The 21,112-nt window shown below is 47.1% G+C and overlaps 2 protein-coding genes across 5 annotated transcripts; one reads left to right on the top strand and one right to left on the bottom strand.

The window, feature by feature from the left end:
• On the top strand, nucleotides 307-17,826 carry RNF10 (ring finger protein 10). 3 transcript variants are annotated; one of them, XM_021412755.1, is made up of 17 exons: nucleotides 307-827; nucleotides 5,052-5,254; nucleotides 6,279-6,478; nucleotides 7,151-7,241; nucleotides 8,253-8,437; nucleotides 8,516-8,652; nucleotides 10,177-10,337; nucleotides 10,738-10,866; nucleotides 11,018-11,276; nucleotides 11,483-11,616; nucleotides 12,675-12,792; nucleotides 13,124-13,225; nucleotides 13,696-13,830; nucleotides 14,520-14,617; nucleotides 14,826-14,886; nucleotides 15,002-15,160; nucleotides 15,437-17,826. In XM_021412755.1, exons 1-17 carry the CDS (start codon nucleotides 665-667, stop codon nucleotides 15,511-15,513), a joined length of 2,412 nt encoding a protein of 803 aa, XP_021268430.1. In that variant the 5' UTR covers nucleotides 307-664; the 3' UTR covers nucleotides 15,514-17,826. The 3 variants fall into 3 exon arrangements, with proteins under 3 accessions (XP_021268430.1, XP_021268431.1, XP_021268432.1); XM_021412756.1 differs by lacking the exon at nucleotides 307-827 and adding an exon at nucleotides 898-1,553; XM_021412757.1 differs by lacking the exon at nucleotides 307-827 and adding an exon at nucleotides 900-3,448.
• On the bottom strand, nucleotides 18,155-19,274 carry POP5 (POP5 homolog, ribonuclease P/MRP subunit). 2 transcript variants are annotated; one of them, XM_021412764.1, is made up of 5 exons: nucleotides 19,174-19,274; nucleotides 18,955-19,097; nucleotides 18,736-18,885; nucleotides 18,509-18,592; nucleotides 18,155-18,427 (listed from the first exon to the last, which is right to left on the bottom strand). In XM_021412764.1, the coding sequence occupies exons 1-5, from the start codon at nucleotides 19,191-19,193 to the stop codon at nucleotides 18,318-18,320; spliced, it is 507 nt and encodes a 168-aa protein (XP_021268439.1). In that variant the 5' UTR covers nucleotides 19,194-19,274; the 3' UTR covers nucleotides 18,155-18,317. The 2 variants fall into 2 exon arrangements, with proteins under 2 accessions (XP_021268439.1, XP_021268440.1); XM_021412765.1 differs by lacking the exon at nucleotides 18,736-18,885.

The raw sequence follows: 21,112 nt of genomic DNA, 5'->3' as shown, positions 1-21,112 counted from the left end.
ATTACACAAACTCAGCAGAGCTGACTTTTTTTTATTATTATTATTTGTAACCTTCACAATCTTTTGTCGCAATTTCTGCGTGGTATCGCGGTACGTTCACACGGGAGCCCCCAGCACGGCCACCTCCCCGAGCACGGGTTGCGATCCGTTTCCCCGTCCCCAAACCTCTCTCGCCTTTGTGCCGGTGCTGCCGCCGGGGCCTAGCGCTGCTGGGGACTACATCTCCCGGCGTGCCCCGCGCGGCCCGGCACTACAGCTCCCGGCGTGCCCCGCGCCCCGCCTCGGCCCGGCTCCATCCGGGTCCCGGCACTGCTGCGGGCGACTCGTCGCCATTACGGGGCAGCGGCGGCGGCCGAGCCGGGGCCGGGGCGGCGCCGAGGAGCCGGAGGGTGCCTGAGTGGCGCCGACCGCTCGGGCGGCAGGCAGAGCCGGGCCCCGCGGGGCTCCGTCAGCAGCTCCTTTCGTCGTCGCCCGGAGCCCCGCAGGCCCGGCCCGGCCTTCCGCGGCCTTCCCCCGGTTCGAGCGGAGCTCCGAGAAGATGTCGCCATGAAGGAGGCCGAGTCCGCGCTGCGCCGCCCCCGCCGGTCCCCCCCGCGGGCCATGAGCCTGGGCCCCCGCCGGCTCCTCCAGCGCCCGTCGTGCTCGCCCGCCGGGGCGCCCGTTGATGCTGCAGAGCCCGCCCGGCGCGCCCCCCGCCTCCGCCCCCGCCATGGACAAGAGCGGCCCCTGCGGCCCCGGTGCGCCCGGCTCCTCGGCCGGCGGCAAAGCGCAGCCGCCGCGCTCCGCCTCGGCCGGGCCCGCCGCGGGGGAGTCTAAGCCCAAAGGCGGTAAGAGCCGGGATGGGGCCGGGCGGGGCCGGGGGGGTCCTCGAGGCCTTCGGGCTGCGGCGGGGCCCTGTGGCTCGGGAGGAGAAAGGGGGTCCCTGTGTAGCTCAGTGCTTGGCTGTGGTTTTTGTTTTCCTTCCTCTTTGGCATCGTTCCTGGCTCGGTGCGCTATGCTGCCTGTTCTCTGCTTCCCTCAGGTTTATGTTTGCTTTCAGGTTGGGTGTTAAGAGAAGTGTATTCTCAGGAGTGGTGAGGCGCTGGCACAGGCTGCGTGGTGGTCACTGCTACAGGTGTTCCGGAGCTGGGGAGATGTGGCACTGAGGGACATGGTCAGTGGGCACGGTGGGCTGCGCTGGGCTTGGGGATCTGAGAAGTGTTTTCCATCTTCAGTGATTCCATGATCTGTGCTGGCATTGGAGTAATCCGTTTGAGAGGCAGAGGTCTGGTTTTGCACTCATCACACATATGTGCTACTGCCTGTCAAGGAGCCCTGACTTGGTTCTGCGCTCGGGCCAAGTGCTTTTCTGCTGTGCTTAAGGAGGTCCTGCACCCCTGCAGCAGTCCCTCCCTGGGCGCTCTGGTGACCCTCTTTGGGAGAGGTCAGAGTACACATTGCAGCGTATCTGGTGTTGTCATCAAAGTGCCACAGCTGTCATTGCACACAGCTGGTTCTGCTGACGGAGCAGTTGGTGATGAGCCTTCCTTCTTCCTCACATGACTGTCTTCCAGGTAAGACCTGAACCTCCCCCAGACCCCTAAGGGTGGTCAGAAGCACCATTCCTGGCAACGCTGTGTTTTTTTCCAAAATGTGGAAGTGGGGCAGTAGCATTCAAAGTGTGTGGTTGTAGTCCCGGAAGTATGAGTGTGCCTACAGGTTGCTTCAACACCATCGCTGTCTGAATTTCCTTCCTCACTGGTTTATTTTGACTGAAATACTTCAGGTGGCCCACTCAGCGTTAGCAGAACTGGTGTCCTGAAGGTGATGGCTCTTTTTTAGACCTCATAAACGCATTCAGGTTCCAGGTGGCCAAGTACTGCCTGTTGTTTACCTGTGTTAACTGATCTCCCGCTGGATAGACTCCACCGAGCAGTCTGCGTGTAATTTTCTTTTTGTTATGTAGGATTTTTCTGCTTTTCAAGTGTATACTTACAAAGAACATCTGGCGTGATGTAATTCTGCCTCTGAGACACCTGGTAACTTTTGTGGAGAGGCACTATGGGATGAGACACTACCCTTATGGTGCACTGAGGAGGTCTGTAAAACAAGTAGCAACTCCTGCAGCAGGAGTTTATGTATATCTGGGAGTGTCTTCCCTGGAGTGTACTGAGAGCTAAAATGAGAAGGTTCCCCTAGTTGGATGGGGGCAAACAGCCCTGGGCTGAGTATACACAGTGCAGTGGTGTTGGACGGTGACTGTTTTCTCACTGCGTTGTCTCACAGGAGACACTGGAATCTCTTTCTCACACAGGATTTTTTTTCTCAAGTTCCTTATCCACCCAGAAGCAGCTGTGGCTAGCTGATGTGGCCCGCCCAGGTTCTTTCCTGGGTCAGGAACTGTATGGGAGGTATTATGAATCTTTGATGTCTCCTTTTGAAATGCCCTCCCCAGAAGGCTTGACCTCCTGTTTCATAAGTGGCTTTTGCACCAGTGCTCACTGGCTTTAAGTCCAGCCAAGCTCTTGTCCTTTACTTGCTGCTCTGTTACCTGATGTGGCTGTGTCCTGCTGAGGAGGTGAAGGAAAGGCCATTCCTGAAACCTTGGAGTAGCTTCTCCTGTTCCCTTGCAGCATGGCTCGAAGCGAGCTAACCGAGATGCTGCTGGCGCTGCTGCTTGTGGGAGTGGCATTCTAACTTCTTTTCAAACATGGCCATAGAAACTAAATTAAACTTTACTCCATAAGGCAAGAACGACTTTGTTGCTAGCATTTTGAAGTTATATAGACAGTGTTTTGTAGGTCTTCTCTTGGAGTGTGAGCGGGTAAAATATATTACAGGTTAGGTCTAGTGAGAATTGAGGATGTGGGGGAAGAGTAAGTACCTCACCTGCCCTGCTGCTGCCCATGTCTGATTTGCCAAGAAAAGATGGAAAAATAAACCCCAAATCCAAACATATCCTGCTTAAAACTGATGAGCGGCTGTTGTGAGAGTTTTCTGCTTTTCTCCCTGAGTGAGCGCAGATATCCCTGTGCTCTGCATAGCTCTTAAGGGAATGCAGGGAGGGATGACACAAAGCAGAGCTCTGGCACGTGGCATGCTGTAAAGGTCAGAAGGAACGGCACTGCTTAGTTTTGCAGGGACAAAAAAAGAGGTGTTCCAGTTTACAGATGCATATTTCAAACTCTTGGTTGTCTGCTGACTTATTTCATCACTACCTTGATGACTGGAAATCCTCACAGGGTTAATTACTGTGGGAGGGGAAAAAGGAATCAGTAAAATCAGGCTGGAGGTGGTGCTGGGCTGTAATGCGAGGGCCTTCCTGAAGAGACACAGGTGGGGAGGACTGTGCTGTAAAATGTAGGAGCTGCTGCCGTGACTTGTGGAGCCTGGAGGAGCCTGTCTGGAGTGATGCAGTGTGGCAGGAATGTGTGTGAACCAGCTGGCTGACACACTGGTGCCCTTGATGGTGAGTAATGTGATTAAAATGACAAGGGGAAGGAAATTCTGTTAGCAGCACGTAGGAGCTGCTCCTGAACCTCATATTGAAACGTAAAAACCCATTGCAGATTGAACACCTCCTCTTGAGTTTCTTTTTCTCCATTGGAGGTTGCAGAAAAGCTGCTGGAGGTACAGCAGGAATGTGCCTTTCTGTGGCATTGGCTGTAGTTGCAGATTTCAGAGGGCTCTGAAGCAGCAAGCTCTGCTCATAAACAACTGGAGCGGTGGTCCAAACTTCCTCTAAATAACTTGAATTTTGACCAGAGATTCAAGGGTGTTGATTGTGGCCTCTTTCCTACAAACACTCCAAAAAAGGTCTATCTAATCATGAAGCCATGCCTGGTTACACCCTGAGCACTTGGCAGCTTCTGGTGTGTTTTTTTCCCTGATAACACCAAACCTGTGTCCTCACAGCCTGCGTGCAGCAGTGGGGCAGAGCAGGTGTTGGAGTTACGTGTCTGGTTCTGGTGGGATTGGTTTAATACTGAACTGAGGGGTCAGCATGACTAACGCCATCGTGAATTACACTGACGTGTTTGCTGCTGTATGAGATTTATCTTAGGGGATGGGAAGGACCACAGAGTGGGCAAGGAGAAACTAAAAGGATTATTTCACATAGATCTGGATGTTGTAGCCACTGTGAGGTGTGTGTGATGCTGAATAGCTGCAGTGTGGGGCTGGCTGTTGTGCAGAGAACCCACCGAGCATGAGGAGCTCAGCTTCCAAGTTCATCAGCAGAACTCTTCTGCCATTAAAGCTAGTGGCAGGTGGTGGGAAAGCAGACTGCTCTGTACTTGAGGCAATTCCAATGTTAGGTTAAGACTACTAGAGACATCTTCATAGCGTTAGACTTCAGTTCTAACCATCGAAGGAGCGGCTGTGTAGACATAAGAAACATCTCTCAAGAGCCTGACTGATTTTTCTGCTCTTGTGAGCCTCAGCCCTGCAGTGTTCTGCGCTGTGCTTGTTTCCTGTGCTGTGTGGTCAGTGGTGTGCTCGGCACGCTTCCAGGCAAACAGGCCTTGTTGCGTGGGTCGTGGACTTAGTACTCAGATATTGGGAATGTGCCCTGCGAGGCCGAGGTGTCGGGCTTGTACTTCAGGATCGACGGGCGTTTGTTGGCCTTGTGAAAGAAAAGGGTGTTTTTAAAAACAGATCAGCTGGGGGAAGAGTGAAAATAGGCAGGGAAGTATTGAAAAGTGGGAGTCTTCAAGGCAGATGCAGGCGGCGGTATTTATTTAAGGGAAGGATAGAAAATATTCAGAAATGGAATGAGAAATAACCCAGCTGCTGTTGGTCCTTGTAACGGGCCGTGAAGGCGCAGTGTTGGTGCTCAGCATTGCGTGCACCAGGCAGCGTGCTGATGGTTCCATTCCAAATCAGAAGGAATAAAACTGAGAAAACTGTTCTAATAAAGGCTAAAGCATGGGGAAATCAATCCTTCCTGGTACTGTTTGACCAGTTTGTTGGCCTGTGTACATGCCCTCCTCCTGCGTGGTGCTCGCGCCGGGGGGAACTGGCTCTGGGCTGCTGGGGCTCCGGCTGATCCTTGTGGTGTTGTTTTCTTTCAGATGGAAAGAATACGAATGGATCCAAACAGCGCTACGGTCGGAAAAGAGAAACTTCATATTCCAAAAATGAGAACTTTTCCAGCCAGTCCCGTCGCTCCAATTCACAGAAAAGCAAAGCTTTTAACAAGATGCCCCCTCAGAGGGGCGGGAGCGGTGGAAGTGGCAAACTTTTTAGCTCTAGTAATGGTGGAAGACGAGATGAGGTGAGAATCGTAACGTGGTGTCTCCAAGGCCTTCTTTCTTGGAACGAGAGGATCTCTGACCTGCCTAGATAGGTCTTCTGTGTTCAGCTCCTGGGCTGGGAAGGGAAGGAGCAATAAGAGGTGCTCACATCGGTGAGACGCCAGAGTGAGTGGGAGCAGAACAACCTTGCAACAACAGAAGAGGAGTGCTGTCTGCTCTGAGGGACTTGCAATAAAAAAGAACAGTAAAACTAGTGGAAATGCCATCTGAGGAGTGGGTACCTAGGCAGGCCGTGTACATATCTCATGAAGCAAAGGTCCTTCATGAAAATATCTAGTGGTAACAATTCCTAGCTTTTAAAGGTCTGAGATGATTGTATCTAACCACTTGAGTGTACGTATTTGCACGTGGTAGCGTCATTGGGAAAGTAATCAAATTAACCTTGGTGACAACAAGATGGAGTAAAACCAGACTGAGGCTTCTTATGGTGATGTGGGTGTAAAAACTGTAGAGTATTGGTGGTTTTGCATTGATACAGAAGATGCTGATTTGTCAGTATTAGTGGATGAGCAACGCTCCTTACCTAAAATGCTAACTCTGTCAAAACTCATTAGCTGTCACTGTTGAATTCTCCTTCTCTTCTTCGTTATATGAAAACTAACAAAAACAAATGTAATCTATGCAAATAGGAATCAAACTTGTATTACTGGCTATCTAAAAGAATACCACGAGGATCTGAACATCTTCCTTCTGTTATTAACCTTGGCTGCTGGGTATTGTTGGCTTTTACTTTTCATCATGTAGGTTGGTTTTATGCTCTCCTCCATTTGATCAGTGTGGGGTAAGACCACTCAGTTCTAACTCTCAAGTTCTCATGTACTTCTTATGCCGCAGTGCTTGATTTGTGCAACGGGAATAGGAGAAGGTGAGTGAGTGAATGCTGCACATTCTGTACGTACTCGTTGACGGAGCCTGGATATTGACTTGTACTGATGCTTTTGCAGTAAATTCTGGCAACTTCTAATAAATGCTGTTGTCTCTTAGGTAGCAGAGGCTCAACGGGCAGAGTTCAGTCCTGCCCAGTTCTCTGGTCCCAAGAAGATTAATCTGAACCACTTGCTGAACTTCACTTTTGAACCCCGTGGCCAGACTGGTCATTTTGACGGGAATGGACATGGCAACTGGGGGAAAAGGAACAAGTGGGGACATAAACCTTTCAACAAGGAGCTCTTCCTACAGGCCAAGTGAGTGGAAGACTAGCAGGGCTGTTAGACCTCTACAGAGACAGTAAGCTGCGAGGGATGATGAGCCAGGGAACTGTTTGACTGTGCATACTTGTATTGACTTCCCCAGCTTGGAGTTACCTCTGTAGATTTTAGTGGCCATGACTGTACTTGCAGGAGAGAAAAATATATGAAATTTTCTTCTTTGCCTATTGACAGGTATCTGAGTCCTCTAGACACAAACCAGTTAGCCTTCCACCTTAATTTTCTAACATCATTTGTGGAATATGACACTCCTTTTGGGAAGACCTATGTAGTTTCCATGTGGAAGATGATCCTTTCTTCCAAAAGACAACATGTTCAGATGGTAGGGATGGCAGTTGCTGAATCAAAGCTAATCTGAATTTGTACGTCCCAAAAGCAAAGACCCTGACTCTGTTTCTTATGTTTTTTGGAATACCACTCTGCCTGGCTCACTCTGTTTGTGATGCTATTTCTAACTTCAGTTAGACATACCTGTATTCTGGGAATCTGATTGTGAACTGAACTTTGTTTTTTGTTGGTGGAGGTTAGCAACTGTGTCCAGTGATCTTCTGCTGGGCAAAGAAGAAGCTCTGAGAATCCTATGGGGTAGTTCTCAAAGAATTCTTAGAAACAACTGAGTAGATCATCTGTCTCTTTGCCTTTCCCCAGCTGCCAGTTTGTTGTCTCTGAAGAACAGGACTACACAGTCCACTTTGCTGATCCAGATACCTTGGTCAACTGGGACTTTGTGGAGCAAGTGGTCAGTTGTGATGGGCTAGATTTTTTTTTTCTCCTTATTAAGAAACTCAACCTGTTTTTATCTGTTTCTTTGTGATGTTACGTAAAACTCAGCTGTTTCTGAGCTTGAGGCCTCTTCTGTCACTCCCACAATACTGGGAAAGATCTGTCATGGAATATGTTATGAAGTACTTTGACAGCAAGAGAGAAGTGCTAAAATCTATTAGGAAAATTAGCAGCTTCTTCTTGCTTTTGCAGATGGAAGCTTATCAAAAATAGTATCTGACATTCTATAGACTTAGTCCTTGTGATCAAGATATTAACAGAAAAGTTGGGCACGCATCCATGAAAGAGGACTAGAGTGTAGAATTTTGAGGAATTATCATGTGCATAGGTGGCCCAACTTGCCTAGCAACAAAGTGGAAAATCTCTTGATAACTGTGGCCAGAACTTTAGGTTGCCTCAAGTAGAAACTTAGACCATGACTGGTCTTTGCAGACCGTATCATGTAGCTGATGGGAAGGTATGTTTGTTTACTGCTGCGTGACCCTGCGAGATCTAAAAATCAGGTGCTTGTGTGGCTGTTTTGTCTCTGTAACATACAGATGCTAACAAAATATGTGACTAAACTAGCGTGTTCATGGAAATAGGTAAGTTCAGTCTCAGTTAAACAGGACTGCACACGTGTGCTGGTGTAAGGGAGGTAACATAATTCATTTGCTATCTTCTCCATGTTTGAATTCAGATGATGTTGATGTTGCTAACTTTAAGAGATGGCAAACACAAGGGAAAACACGTGAAGAGTTGCTTTTTTAATGCCAGTAGAGTAAAAATGCCAGATGGGTGACTTTGAGGGTTATTGCATGTATAGACTGAAAGTTCACAGTGTACTTAATTTCTTGATAAATAAGCAGAGCCTAAAGAGCTGGAAGACTAACATGTTAGAGTAGATCTTACAGGTGGTTTAGTTTCTGTGCAACGGAATGATGCCCAAGTCTATAACTTGTACTGTTCTTCTCGTGTGCCATTTCAGCGAATTTGTAGCCATGAAGTGCCCTCTTGCCCAATCTGTCTGTACCCACCCACAGCAGCAAAGATCACCCGCTGCGGACACATCTTTTGTTGGGCGTGCATCCTTCATTATCTCTCCTTGAGTGAAAAGACCTGGAGTAAATGTCCTATTTGTTACGGCTCGGTTCACAAGAAGGATCTCAAGAGGTGAGATGACATTTATTAAGCGATAAATCTTTTTGAAACGTTAAATTTTACCCTGCTAACCTTGTCCTTGCATTGCAGTGTTGTAGCTATGGCAACACGTCAGTACGCAATCGGTGATGTCATTACAATGCAACTGATGAGAAGAGAGAAAGGTGTTCTGATAGCACTGCCCAAATCTCAGTGGATGAATGTGGTGCAGCCTGTTTACGTTGGAGGTGAGTGTAGCAGTCCTGCTAGTTGCATCCTGCTTCAAACTGTGACTAGGACTTGTCTAGAGATTTCCCATGGAAATTCCATGATGCCATCTTACAGTGGTTCAGACCACAAAGCATGCGTTTTAGCATCTGAAAACCATAACGATCCCATCTTAACGGTCTTTCTACTCACACTTGACTTTTTGTAAGACTTTAACACACATTCTGGTTTCTGTCAAGCACTACAGACTTCATGCATTTTGGTTACTAGTTCGTACGTTTTGTGCTGTGCAGTCACTAGTGTCACTCACTGCTTTGGTTCGTCGGTGGCCTCAACATCTTTCGCCTTCTGGCTCCTCATTCTACAGCTTAGTCTCTGTGTCTGAAATATTTCAAGGATGTATTTTTCAACAAGGTCTTCACCATCTTTGCTTATCCACTAAGATCCCCAAATAATTTGGGGAAACAGTCAAAATTCTTGCAAACCTACTCTGAACATCTGTTGCCTGACTTCAGTTTTCTCCACTCAAGTGATGTGACTAATACATTGTATTTTCTGTTAATATCATGAAAATTCTTTGATTGAATAAATGATTTTACTTTGCTGCTTTGTGGGCTGTCTTGGCTCACTTCATTTTGCAGCTGCATTTGTTAAAAGCTGCATGCATTTAAGCTCTCTGTAAAAAGTCAAGCTTCGCAGCTTATGGTGCGTATCCAAGTATGCAGAATGTGCACTTGCATTTCCCTCACCTTTGAAAGTAGAAGACTTTAAATCCTCCTACAAAAGATCAAATCCTTCTATAAAAATCCAGTGCTGGATTTGAGATCGTTCCAAACCCAGAAAGTTCAGTGTTAACAGGGTGTTCTGTAGACAAAGCTTTGCAGAGGTTGGACCTTAGGAAGCAGAGAGTATGGACTGTACCAGTATGTGGTGCTGTTCCTGCTGTGAAGTTTGTAGTTAAGCACTCTAGTAACAAGATGACTACGTTTTGCTAAGCTTCTTTAGTTTATCTACTATTTCTGCTGTGTTTACTGTAAAAGACTAATAGTCTAATAATTAGGCTATTAATAATAATTCTGTATGAGTCTTGAATACGTAATGGATTATGAACTTGTTTGAGACAAAACAGTTGCAGCATCTTTGCGTATGTAGAGAAGAAGAAGCTGCAGACTGGATTTTCAGGAAGCTGTGACCACCGTGGACTTCTCAGGGCTGATGCTTCCACAGAAGAGAAGCTTGGATGTAATTTTTTGATGCTAAGCAATTAAGTGGTGAATTGGCAGGTTGAAAGAGGCAGATAAACTGCCGTGACAGAGAGATCTGTGGAGCAGAGCAGGCAATTGGCACCAGCTTGCATCATCGGTAGTATAACAGTAACATGCAGAGTTTGGATCAAATGCTTTCTAAATATTGCCCACTTTGCAGTGGTTTAACTCGCAAAATTGAGCAGTAATGAAACTTCAGAAGAAACTGTGGTTCCCTATGCCAGTTCAAACTGGTGCCTCTACACGAAGGTGCTAATGGTTTGGTGCTCCTTCTGTTAGATGACCATCACAGCCAGTATTCAAAGCTGCTCCTGGCATCCAGGGAGCAGGTCTTGCAGCTGGTGATTCTGGAGGAGAAAGCAGCATTACTAAAGCAGTATGAGGAGGAAAAACATACTCCCGAGGCGTGCTTCATTGAGTCAGCCATCCAGGAACTGAAGGTGAGAGCCTCTTTGGATGTTTTTAGTAACTTTATTTTTAACAGTACGCTGAGCATTTATGTTCTGCCACTGAAGTGGCTGTGTGTGATTATTCTGGTCTCTGTAATGTACATGCTTTCAAAATGGTAATGTTTGCTGCTAGAGTACAGATAGAAATCTTGGAGGAGACTGTAGCCTTTGGGCTCCAGGTACCTGAGCAAACCTGTAGAATTTTCCTTTTCAAAACCTTCAGGTGCCCTGCATTGGGAGGGGACCTCTCTTCAATGGTCTGTCGCATATATTCACATATAAATTATACACCTATGAAAACCTGAATATAGGCCAGGGCTGAAAATAATTACGGTGGTAGAATCCTGGCTAAATAGGAAACTGAAACTTGTTCTTTTTGGATGACCTGCAGGAGCGAGAAGCAGCGCTCTCTGCTGACCGGGATAAAAACAGTGGTGTTGCTGGAATTAGTGCAGCTGTGGAAGAACTGGTCCTAGACAGCTCTAAGTCAAAGGGGCCTGCAGTTTCCCAAGAGAAAAAGGTGAGTGACAGCTTTGTTCGGACAGATCTTAGTGTCTAGTTCTGCCACTTCACACTGCAATGCAGGGTGAACTGGTACCAAAGATTTTTTTAAGTGATTATCTTTTGAAGGAGGTGATGTGGGTCTAACTGTGTGCTCTCTGCTGTATTAGTGCGGTGTGGAGTATCTCTCTGCGTTTGACGAGGAGCTTGTGGAGCCTTGCTCTGATGTAGCAAGTTCCTTTTTGTCTCCTGTTGAGTCAGAAGAGGCAGTGTTGGATGAAGAGGAAATACATGAGGTGGATAACATAGGGGAACCTGAAGTGAACACTACAGGAGAATCAAATCCAGCTGAAACTAGCTACCAGGAATCTAAAGAAACAGTTAGCGGCGGACATCTTAACAGCTCACCTTTTTACTATTTCTATCAAGGTCAGTGCAATGAAATCCTGGAGTCGTGGGGGCAGAGGTGCCTCCTTTGGGACACTTGTCACTTTGTTAGATTCAGCTAAACTCTGTGAAGTGAAACTCCCACACCCTCAGAAGGGAACTTCAGTTATGGTTAAATGGACTGAGGTGGGGAGAAGGATGTTAAAAACTAACAGGCAAAGAACAACTGATGCTGTCTTACGTTACAGCGGAGGATGGACAATGTATGTATCTTCACCCCGTGAACGTTCGATGCCTTGTTCGTGAATATGGCAGCTTGGAGAAGAGTCCAGAGAAGATAACTGCAGCTGTGGTGGAGATAGCTGGATACTCGATGACAGAGGTAGTTACTTTACTTCCACATGTTAGTAGTTTGATCTCTGTAGCTGATAGGTGAGATGTTTGTCTGCAGTAATGAGAAGCAATTACTGTGAACGGATTGGCATGCTAATTTGTGAAAGGCATCTGTGTAAGCTGCAATACTTTAAGTTGTTTTTGATGCCCTGACTGCAGTTTAGCTTGCTTGCTTCTAGAAGTTAAGAAGTTTTAGGAGTAAGAGAGTTGCAAGCTTGAAGTTGGTTTGTTCTTAAAGCTATCTTAAAAAAAAAAAAAATCCCATAAGAAAGTAGCTTGAACTAGATACATTATCATCTTTCTGAATCTGAAGGAGTGTTTTGCCTCTGTCTTGAAGAAGCAATTGTTTCTGAGCATCAAGGGTAGAGGCAGGATGTTACCTAGAAGAAAGAGGATGGAAAGCAACTTCGGTGTTTGAGATAAAAGGTGTGTTTAAGGCACGGAAGTTCCAGAAGGGTTGAATGTTGAATTTGTTTACCTCGGAAGGACTACAGCAAGAACTGGCACATGCAATAACAGCTAAATGTAATTCCTAATTCATCTTCAATAATGTATATACTTGAGTCCGAGTGTATGCAGAGACTAGTGAGTTCTCATCCCTCTCCAAGGAAAAATAGAAAACTCAGCTTCTTTCAGTCAAGCAGAGTGGTAGTTGGCAGTCAAAAGAATTGAAGCGCAGAAGGCAAATTTAGTTAAGTGCAAGCATAAGTGCATCAGAGGGCTGGTAGTGCAGAATTTTATTCCAGTAATGTGAGAAGGGATGAATAGCAGGAAGATCAGTAAGTGAACTGGAATAACTTAATCCAGGTATGGATATGGTACAGTTGTTGGAGATTTTGGAGTATTTGGTTCTGACCCAAGGTGTCATTCGCATTTTTGTAGTTCATAAAGTGATTACTGTGTCACTATGCTGTTTGCTTGTTTTTTTTTTTCCCTATTTGATTTGACGAAGGGTGGGCATTCAGTCTCCACTGCTGTTCATCAGTATGGCAGTCTCTAGATGTTTTTGCAATTATATATCTACCTTTTTTTTTTTTTTTAAATCAGGATATAAGACAGCGTCATCGTTACCTCTGTCACTTGCCCCTCACTTGTGAGTTCAGCATTTGTGAACTGGCACTGAAGCCACCCATCATCTCTAAGGAGACCTTAGAGTTGTTCTCAGGTTGGTGCTTACCTTCCTAAAAATCTCGGTGAGGGGGAAATCATTCCTATCCCTTAATAGCAGGAAAAAAAAAGAGCAAAAATAGCAGCTTTATTCCTCTTGCATCAACTGGCTGCTGACTGCTAGACGAAACAACCTCAATTCACTGCTCTAACAACAATTATACAAAGAATAAGAAGGCCTGGCTCCTTGCAAGAGCATATGTTGTTTGTAAGCATGTCTTGTTACTAATGTGTTACAACCGAACACGTTGTTCACAAAGCTGGAGGAAGTGCTGCCAAAGCTTCGGTGTGGTTCTTTCCTATCCAATGCTGTGTGTTGTTGCTCCTAGATGACATTGAGAAGAGGAAACGCCTGCGGCAGAAGAAAGCTCGTGATGAACGACGTCGTGAACGCAGAATTGAGATAGAAGAAAACAAGAAACAGGGCAAATGTAAGTTTCGCTCGAGCATAACTGGTGGGTTCACAGTCATCTTTAGTTGCTGAGCTGATTTCTTGAGCTGTAGGATGGGACTGTAAGGCCTTTAGTTTGTAGTGTGTACTTAGAAATGATTCTTAATGCATTGTAATCTTGTTCTATGGAGTGACGAAGTGTTTTAGTTAGTGTTAAATGATGTTAATGCAGTTTCTGCATACTTGCACATTGTGGGAGAGAGGGTGTTTGAGTGCACAACTATCTCCATCCAGCTCTCAGGATTCTTGATTTCTGTTTTTATAGTATAGAGTGGAAAGTGTAGAAGGAACGGGGAAAAAAAGCCTAGAAGCTGCTTCCATCCAGCAGCAGGGCTTGCAAAATAGATGGAAAGAAAATTTCTGGGTTTGCACCTACCAGCATCCCGAAACAACATGCTTGACACTCTTCCCCCACATTGTGTACTGCTTTAATTTAAAACCTCTTTCTAGATCCAGAAGTCCATATTGCTTTAGAGAACCTGCAGCAGTTCCCTGCCTTTTCCTCTTGCCATGGAGAAACTACCAGCATTGATCATCAGAGCTTCTGTCTGTCTCCTCTTGGCAGAAGCCCTGTGTTTCAGACAGGTGAGCATCTGGACAAACATACTACATCTAGCTCTTGGTTGTTCTCTGAGGATCTGCTGCTCAGGTCAAGCTAATGTTTCTTAATACTGACCAGTGACTGCTATCATAGATTTCCTAAAAGGCATCCTCAAATGACTAACACTGCTAAGAGATCTGCTTTTTACTGTCTCTACTGTAGCGATAATGGTATCTGTACTGTAGTTACTGCACCTTTTACATCTTTGCTAACGCAGCGAAGAAAAAAGGGGATGGAGCTGGGGAAAGGCAGAAATGCATGTGTGTCAGGAATACACCACTGGCATTTTTTTCTTTCTCCACCTTCCCCCCCGCTACGTTGTAGCAAAACATAACTGATAAGCACTTGGGTTGTTGTCTGGTGATACATCACCAGATGTTGTATCTTGCAGTTCTTAAAAAAACATTAAATAGAAATTATTCTTAAGTGCTGCTTTCAAAACAAATAAGAGCAACCAGAAATGAAACAAAACAACACAAAAAACCCCATATTTTTTCCTTAAATATTAAGGAAATTTAAGACTTTTCTCTGTGTGATTAATGGATGTAACCAGTGAGATAAAACCAGCGCATTACAGAAGATAATAAAATCCTTTATTTCTGTTTTATGCTTATAAGCTGCATAAGTGCCTTTGCGAAATGCACCTGGCTTTAACCACTTCTTTTCTTGGTAGATTCTATTCCAACTCTGTTTTCACCTGCTGCCAGCCAGGCCAGCCCATCACTCTGTGGGAGTTTAGAAGAAGAGTCTCCATTCCCATCCTTTGCCCAGGTAAGCCTCATGGCAGGTAAATCTTGTCAGAATTACTTGTATGTTAGTGGATGAGTCTGAAAACACAATTGCAATGTGGGATGAATCTTAAGGAGAAGACATAGGGTTTGGGGGCTGCATGGGTTCCTGGGTTTTCTTCCTACTTAGGGCATATGCAGGATTGTTCTGATGCATGGGATTTAATCAGATCTTACAACTTTTTTGATAGATGTTGAGAGTTGGAAAAGCAAAACCTGAAGCATGGCCCAAACCTGCTCCAAAGACAAAGGGTAAGAAAACTTTTCTGTGCATCTAAATCTTAAGGAAATTTTGTAAAGAAACATCTGGAATGTGGAGAGGCATTTGAACTGTGAAAGTCTTACACATCCCTTTCCTTTCTTTCAGATGAGAACGCTCTGGCACTCCCTGTGCCAGTGGAGAGTGATGGAGAAAGTGACAGCTCTGACCGCATACCTGTGCCCAGCTTCCAGAATTCCTTCAGCCAAGCTATTGAGGCGGCCCTCCTGAAACTGGACAAACCGTCCACGGCCGATCATTTATCAGGTGAGGAGGGGAGGCTTCAAAAAAATACTGAAGTAAGAAAAAAATGAATATTTCTCCTTTTGGGAGAAGTAAGAGAAGCAATTTGGGGGATCAAAAATTGGCTGCAAAACAGGACTGAAGGGTATCAGGTTGTGGTTTATGAACAACTTGACTAGGGCTTCTGGTAACTTAAAGCAGTTCTCTTAGAGGGAGCTGAGATCTCCATCTAGTAGTTGTTTCCTGTGTGATATTCCTGTTCCATGAGAAGAATAACAGTGTCATTTTAATTCTTCACAGAGGAAAAAGGAGGGAAGAAAAGAAAGAAACAGAAGCAGAAGCTACTGTTCAGCACCTCTGTTGTTCACACAAAGTGATTCTGCTATTCAAGAGAAGTTTCCTCTCCTGGTTTTCTTTTCATTTTGCTTTGTTTTGCTGCTATAGTTTTAAGTATTTAAATTTGAACAGACTAAACTTGTTTTTCCAGGGCTTCTAGGGGGTTCAGGAGGAAACCACGACAGTAGATGTTGAAGATTTTTTTTATTCCAACTTACCAAATTGGTTTATACTGAAACAAAGTTTTGAAAGAAATGACCTAGACACCATTCAGCCAAGGCTTCTAGTCTGTACCATTGTCAGTTCTTTTGGCCTAATAAGCAGTATGAAAGTGCTTACATCTGTACGGTACTGCCAGAGTGCTGTAGTATTGCCTAAGTGAAGAGGCAGAGAGCCTTTACTTCCCCAGGTATGCACAGACAGAAGTCTGTCTGACTGTGAGTGCTGTTTCAGTAAAGCTGTTGAAGTGCTTTCTTTGGAGACTGGTTTCCTCTGCACTGGGGCAAAAGAGCTTTCTGGCTTTAAAGTGTTAGCTGCCATCTCTTCTTTTTCTAAAGAGCAAGAATTCCTTCTGTTCTCCTGGCTTTGAAAGGCTTAAAGCTGAGGTGAGTGTAAAGCAGAACTTGGCTACTTGGTTTTTGAAGTGTTGCTGAAATTGTGTATTTCAAAATGCATACTGGCACTAGTGATAGAAGGAACTCCTGGCTTATCTCAGTTGTTTAACTCTGTTTTAATGTGGGTTGAATGAGGTTGCTAATTTTTGTTTTTTTTTCCTTTTGCCAACCATGGCTGACAAATTCTTTGTAACCTGATGATCATCCAGAGTAAACACTCCACCCTAGGGCTCTCGGTAACTTGGTGAAGGAGGTTTTGACACTGGCTGCTTTTGAATTGGAGGAACAACTGATAGCTGGAGCGTATAGACACTTTTATCCCCCAGCAAGAAACATGGATCTCTTGCACTGGGATAAGGGCCTGCATCTGCTTGGTTCTGGGATGTGAGCTGAACTGCAGTAAGCTCCTCAGGCTATAAACATGCCTCTTCTGGACCCCTCCTCCCTCTTTCTTTGGGTGGTTGCATTCTGCACTGCTTGTGGTTTGATTTGGAGCTAATGAGTTAAGTGGTGTGGATTTTGTTAAATAAAATGAACTGTAGGTGTAATGTACCAGTCAAGGCCACCAGTTGCAATAAATCATATGCGCACACTTACAATACTGCAGACTTTTTGAGCTATAACGTTTATATCACCACAGAGTGTTGCACCACTTTTGGTAACACATTCAAATCTTAGCATCCTCCTCATCCTACAGCTTTCCTTTCAGGAAGCTGGTATGAAGTACCACGTAGCTTACAGGGCAAGAGTGACGGGTATCTTCTGTGACATTCAGCCCCTCCTATTCCAAGAAGTGCATTCATGTAAGTTTTGAAAAGCTTATGTGCTTCCTTTAAGAAGCAGTCCGTGCCCGCTCTCTCTTCTGCACTGTGAGCAGTGTGAGCAGGGAACCCACCTATTCCACACTTCTGTAGTTTGGTATTCTCACACCACTGCTATGTTCACTGGTTGTATCCCTGTCTTAAAAAGTCTGTCAGTATATTGGTGCTTCCTTTTCAAAACAAGAGGCTCCTTCTCCAGGTGCTCCCTCAAGGCACCTGCGTGTATGTGGGAAGCCAGTACCAAAGAGCACAAAACACTGTATGCAGCAGTGAGCCAGAAAGAGGGGGGACACTGGGGAGGCCGAGAATGTTCCTATTACTACAGGAGAACAGAGGAAACACTTGCACAACATTCTTTGAAAACAGCTTAATTTCACACTTGGTCACAATTAATTACGCTTGAGGGAAAGACAGCGCAGCTTGCCACAGGAATGCACAGAAACAAAGTGCCTAGGAGTGGTACACAGCTTGCTGTTAATGCTTCAAATGCACATGGGAAAATTGTTGGTGAGGGCACAGAAAGCCATTAAATAAAAAAAGATTCAAGTATGCAGTTAACTGTGTTCACAATACTATTATTGTGTCCTACTTCTAACAGTCATTTTAAGCCAGGGGACAGGAGTAACTACTTGAGTGTCTAACCATTATATGTTGTTTATTATCCCCTACACTGTTATAGTCAAGTTTTCTTTGCGTTGACAAGAGAGAGGAGTTGGAGCTGGTACAACTCCCCTCCCTGTCTCACAGGCACTAGAACGAGTAAGGGAAGAAGCACAGAGCTGTTCTCTCTGCAGGGGCACTCTCCATAGGACAGATCTTCACGTTGTGTCTTGTTTTCCTATGGATTCAAGAGATGTGAGCAGCAATGCTACTTTCCTGTAACTGATTGGTGTAACCTTAATAAATATCTAAGCAGTAATTGTACCTATGAGTTTTAAAGTGGGTTGGATGGAGCAGACCCCATAGTTCCACCTTGTGTTCCCTTGTAGTCTATACTCTTGCGTAGACAATGGGTGCTTTTGTGACTCAAAGCAGCAGACAGCCCTCTCAAGAACAGGTGCACTCGAAGATAAGCTCAAAAACTAAAGTTACTGCTCTCTGCACTGAAGGAGCATAACTATGTTTCTTTCCCATGCCAACTGCCTAAAGCTCACTTCTACCTCAGCACGGAGATTGCGTGGAGCTACTCCGCTCTTCAGGAGCAGTCAAGGGTTTGACTCCTGGAATAAAAGAGGCAAGAAACCTACTCAAGTGTAATTTTTGTGTTTTTTAAATGCATTTTATTTAACAACACCTGGAAGGGAGAAACGAAGTCTAAGTAGGGACAGGAAAAGCATCTCTACTAAATACAGAAGATACTTAGTATTGTCTTGATTATACAGATACAAAACAAAGGTGAACAAGTGATGCTCAGTCTGTCTCCGTGCCGTCCTCGTCCTCCTCCTCCTCCTCCCCGCTCTGTGCCTGCTCTTCCTCGAGGGAGCAGCTCAGCACCGACTGCCGCACGCTGCGCCTCTCCTCTGCCCAAAGAACACGGCAGCGGTTGTGCTGCAGCCCCGCCAGCGGAGGCAGCGCTGCAGGGCCACGGCGGAGGAACTCACCTTCGTTTGTACACTTCTGCAGCAGCAGCAGCAGCTGTCTTCTGTTATACCGGATTAGAAACTTCTGACAGGTTCTTATGGTACCTATCACGCAAGAACGCGCCGGGCACCTCCATCAGCGCAGGTGCTGAGAAGCGGCTCGGCTCAGCGCGGCACGCCCGCAGGTACCGGCGGATCCCGTTCCCCTCCCCCCTGATCTCGCAGCCGCCCCGGAGTCCCGTGCTCACCGCCGACGTGCAGCGTGCGCAGCGCGCAGGGGAAGCGCTGCCCGCGGCCCTCCAGGTGCCGGACGAGCGGCAGCGCCGAGCTCAGCAGGCGCTGGAAGTCCTTGCGGCAGCGCAGCAGCACGGTGCCGGTGTAGGCGTTCAGGTACTTCACTGCGGGCCGAGCGCAGCCGTCAGCGCCCGCCCCGCCGATTCCCCCGCCCGCCGCCCGCGGCCCGCTACCTGTGAAGGACACGCAGCAGCACCCCAGCCCGTAGTCCCCGTGCGCCCGAGCGATGGCGTCCTTGACGGCGAGGCCCACCGCGCGGTCCTCGATGCACTGCCGGCACCGCGGGTCCTCCGAGAGCACCTCGCACAGCACGTACCTGCGGGCGGCGGTCGCTGGGGTGCTACGGGACGGGATTGGGGTGGGCGGCCCCGCGCCGCTCACCGCGGCCTCACCTGTTCTTGAAGCGAACCATGCCGCCGCCGGGCCCCTCCGCGCGGATGCTGCTCCCAGCCAATGGGCGAGGGGCCTCCGCGCACCGCAGCCAATCGCCGCCGCGCAGGGGCGGGGAAAGAGGAAGGACTTCCCGTCTTCGTCCGCCCTGCGCGGCTCCGCCCTTCCACCCTCGGCCTGCTGCGGATTTGCGCATGCGCGATACTTCCCGCTCTCCGCCGAGTTCCCCACAGCCGCCGCGCGGGGGCGCTCGAGGCGCGGTGTGAGGCGTCGAGAAGCGTGCGAGGGCCTCGTGGCTAATTCGGAGTGCAAACGTCGCCCTTAGGGGCCTTAATTCTAGACAAAGAGCCGTGATAAAGAGTGGAAATCCTGTCCTGGGTGATAAACTCCTGCCCTGTGAAACCGATGTTGCAGGCTGCCGGCTCTGCTGCTCCCGCTCTCTCCTGCTTTCCTCCATCGCCGGCGGTCGCCCCTTCAGGCGGGTGTTTGTGAGAACTTTCTTGAGGAGAAAAGCACCCAGTCCGGCGGGGACTTGCTAAGAGGCCTTTACTTCTGGGCTACGAACAAAGGGGCTGTGTACCTCTGCCAGCCTGTGATGCAGGTAGCAGCACGTTCCGATGGCAGAGCCCGCACTGCGCTGACCTTTGTGGCATTGCTTGGTGCTGTGAGTCCCAGGCTGGGCTCTGTCCTCTGCTCCGCCGCTCCACGCAGCCAGCTCCCAGGTCAGCTGTTCCCACATCTCTGAGCGATACCAAAGACATCCCTCTGTGAATGTTCCCGTCTCGTTTTGTTGTGGAGTGAGGTGCTGGGCCTCCCTGCGGAGCTGTGTTTGCCTCTGTCGCTGCGGTGCCATTCCCCTCCCTGCCCTACAATGTGTTCCAGTTGCTGTCATTCCTGCCCTCCTCGTTTCCCTGTTTTTGCAGAGGCACAGCTGAGGCTCCGACGAGCAGCCCGCGTGAGTGCACTCTGCCCTATAATCCAATAGGACGTGTGCACTGTGCGTGCTACGGGCACGGCCCTATGCGTAGCGAAAGCCTCAGTTTTCGGTCCAGAAAGCTGATTAAGAGAGACACGGTGCAAAGAGAGAGCAGTGTTGTGAGAGAGCGCCGTCCTGCTTCATTTCACGTAGGATATAGCCTTTAGTTCCCTGTTGTTGATTTGGGTAGTGCACGGAGCAGCCCCGAGCCACCACAGCTCCCTGCAGACAGCGCTCTGTTAGTACAAGGCATGCAGATCTGGTCAGGTTTTGCGGTTTGCTGAGCTGACAGCTCAGGACTAAAAGATTCTAACGCCTCCACGTTTGTTTTCTTTCCTCCTCATCCTGTCCTCTGCAAGCTTTGCTGTATTGATTTGTGTCAGTGATTCAAGAAGCAATCATAAGTGACACTGAGTTACATGGTCGAGGTGGGGAAGAACTGTCTCCTAAAAAAGGGTAGGAGAGAGAAAAAATCGGAAAATGCAATTTGAGTTGAAGAGTGGCTGCAGAGACCTGCCAAGAGAGAGAATGGATGTCTCTCCTGCAGACCTGGACAGACAATATGGCCTTGGAATAGCTTATCAAATAGAAATTATGGAGGTCAGAGTATGCTAGGACAGGGGGATATAGCATGCACTCTAGATGCATTAAAGACAATTTATGAAGCTATTTGAGAACTTTGGATAGAAGGCTCTTAATCAGTGTATAAATAATAATGGCTTCATCAATGGTTGTCCAACAAAGGGGTGAATCCAATAAACTCTTGGGCTGATTTCTTCTGATCTTGGTCTGCATAATGATTTTATTTCAAGAATAATGCAGTAAAGGCTACAAATGGCTGATATCAATTGACGTGTTTTAGAGAGCAGGACAAAGTATGCTTCAGAGTCATTTGGGTGCTGTCACTGCCAGATGCTTCAGGGGCTTCAGAGGATTCGCTGTTGAGGTTTTCTTCCATCCGTATC

Source organism: Numida meleagris, chromosome 14, assembly GCF_002078875.1.
Source record: "Numida meleagris isolate 19003 breed g44 Domestic line chromosome 14, NumMel1.0, whole genome shotgun sequence".
NCBI lineage: Eukaryota > Metazoa > Chordata > Aves > Galliformes > Numididae > Numida > Numida meleagris.
This window is presented reverse-complemented; position numbering and strand designations above follow the sequence as displayed.

Coding starts and splice junctions, on each gene's coding strand:
- RNF10 (XM_021412755.1), top strand. CDS start 665: ATGCTGCAGAGCCCGCCCGGCGCGCCCCCCGCCTCCGCCCCCGCCATG. Junction 10,867..11,017: donor CAGTTTCCCAAGAGAAAAAG/GTGAGTGACAGC, acceptor CTGCTGTATTAG/TGCGGTGTGGAGTATCTCTC. Junction 15,161..15,436: donor CACGGCCGATCATTTATCAG/GTGAGGAGGGGA, acceptor AATTCTTCACAG/AGGAAAAAGGAGGGAAGAAA.
- POP5 (XM_021412764.1), bottom strand. CDS start 19,193: ATGGTTCGCTTCAAGAACAG. Junction 19,098..19,173: donor ATGGTTCGCTTCAAGAACAG/GTGAGGCCGCGG, acceptor CGCCGCCCGCAG/GTACGTGCTGTGCGAGGTGC. Junction 18,593..18,735: donor GCGCACGCTGCACGTCGGCG/GTGAGCACGGGA, acceptor CTTGCGTGATAG/GTACCATAAGAACCTGTCAG.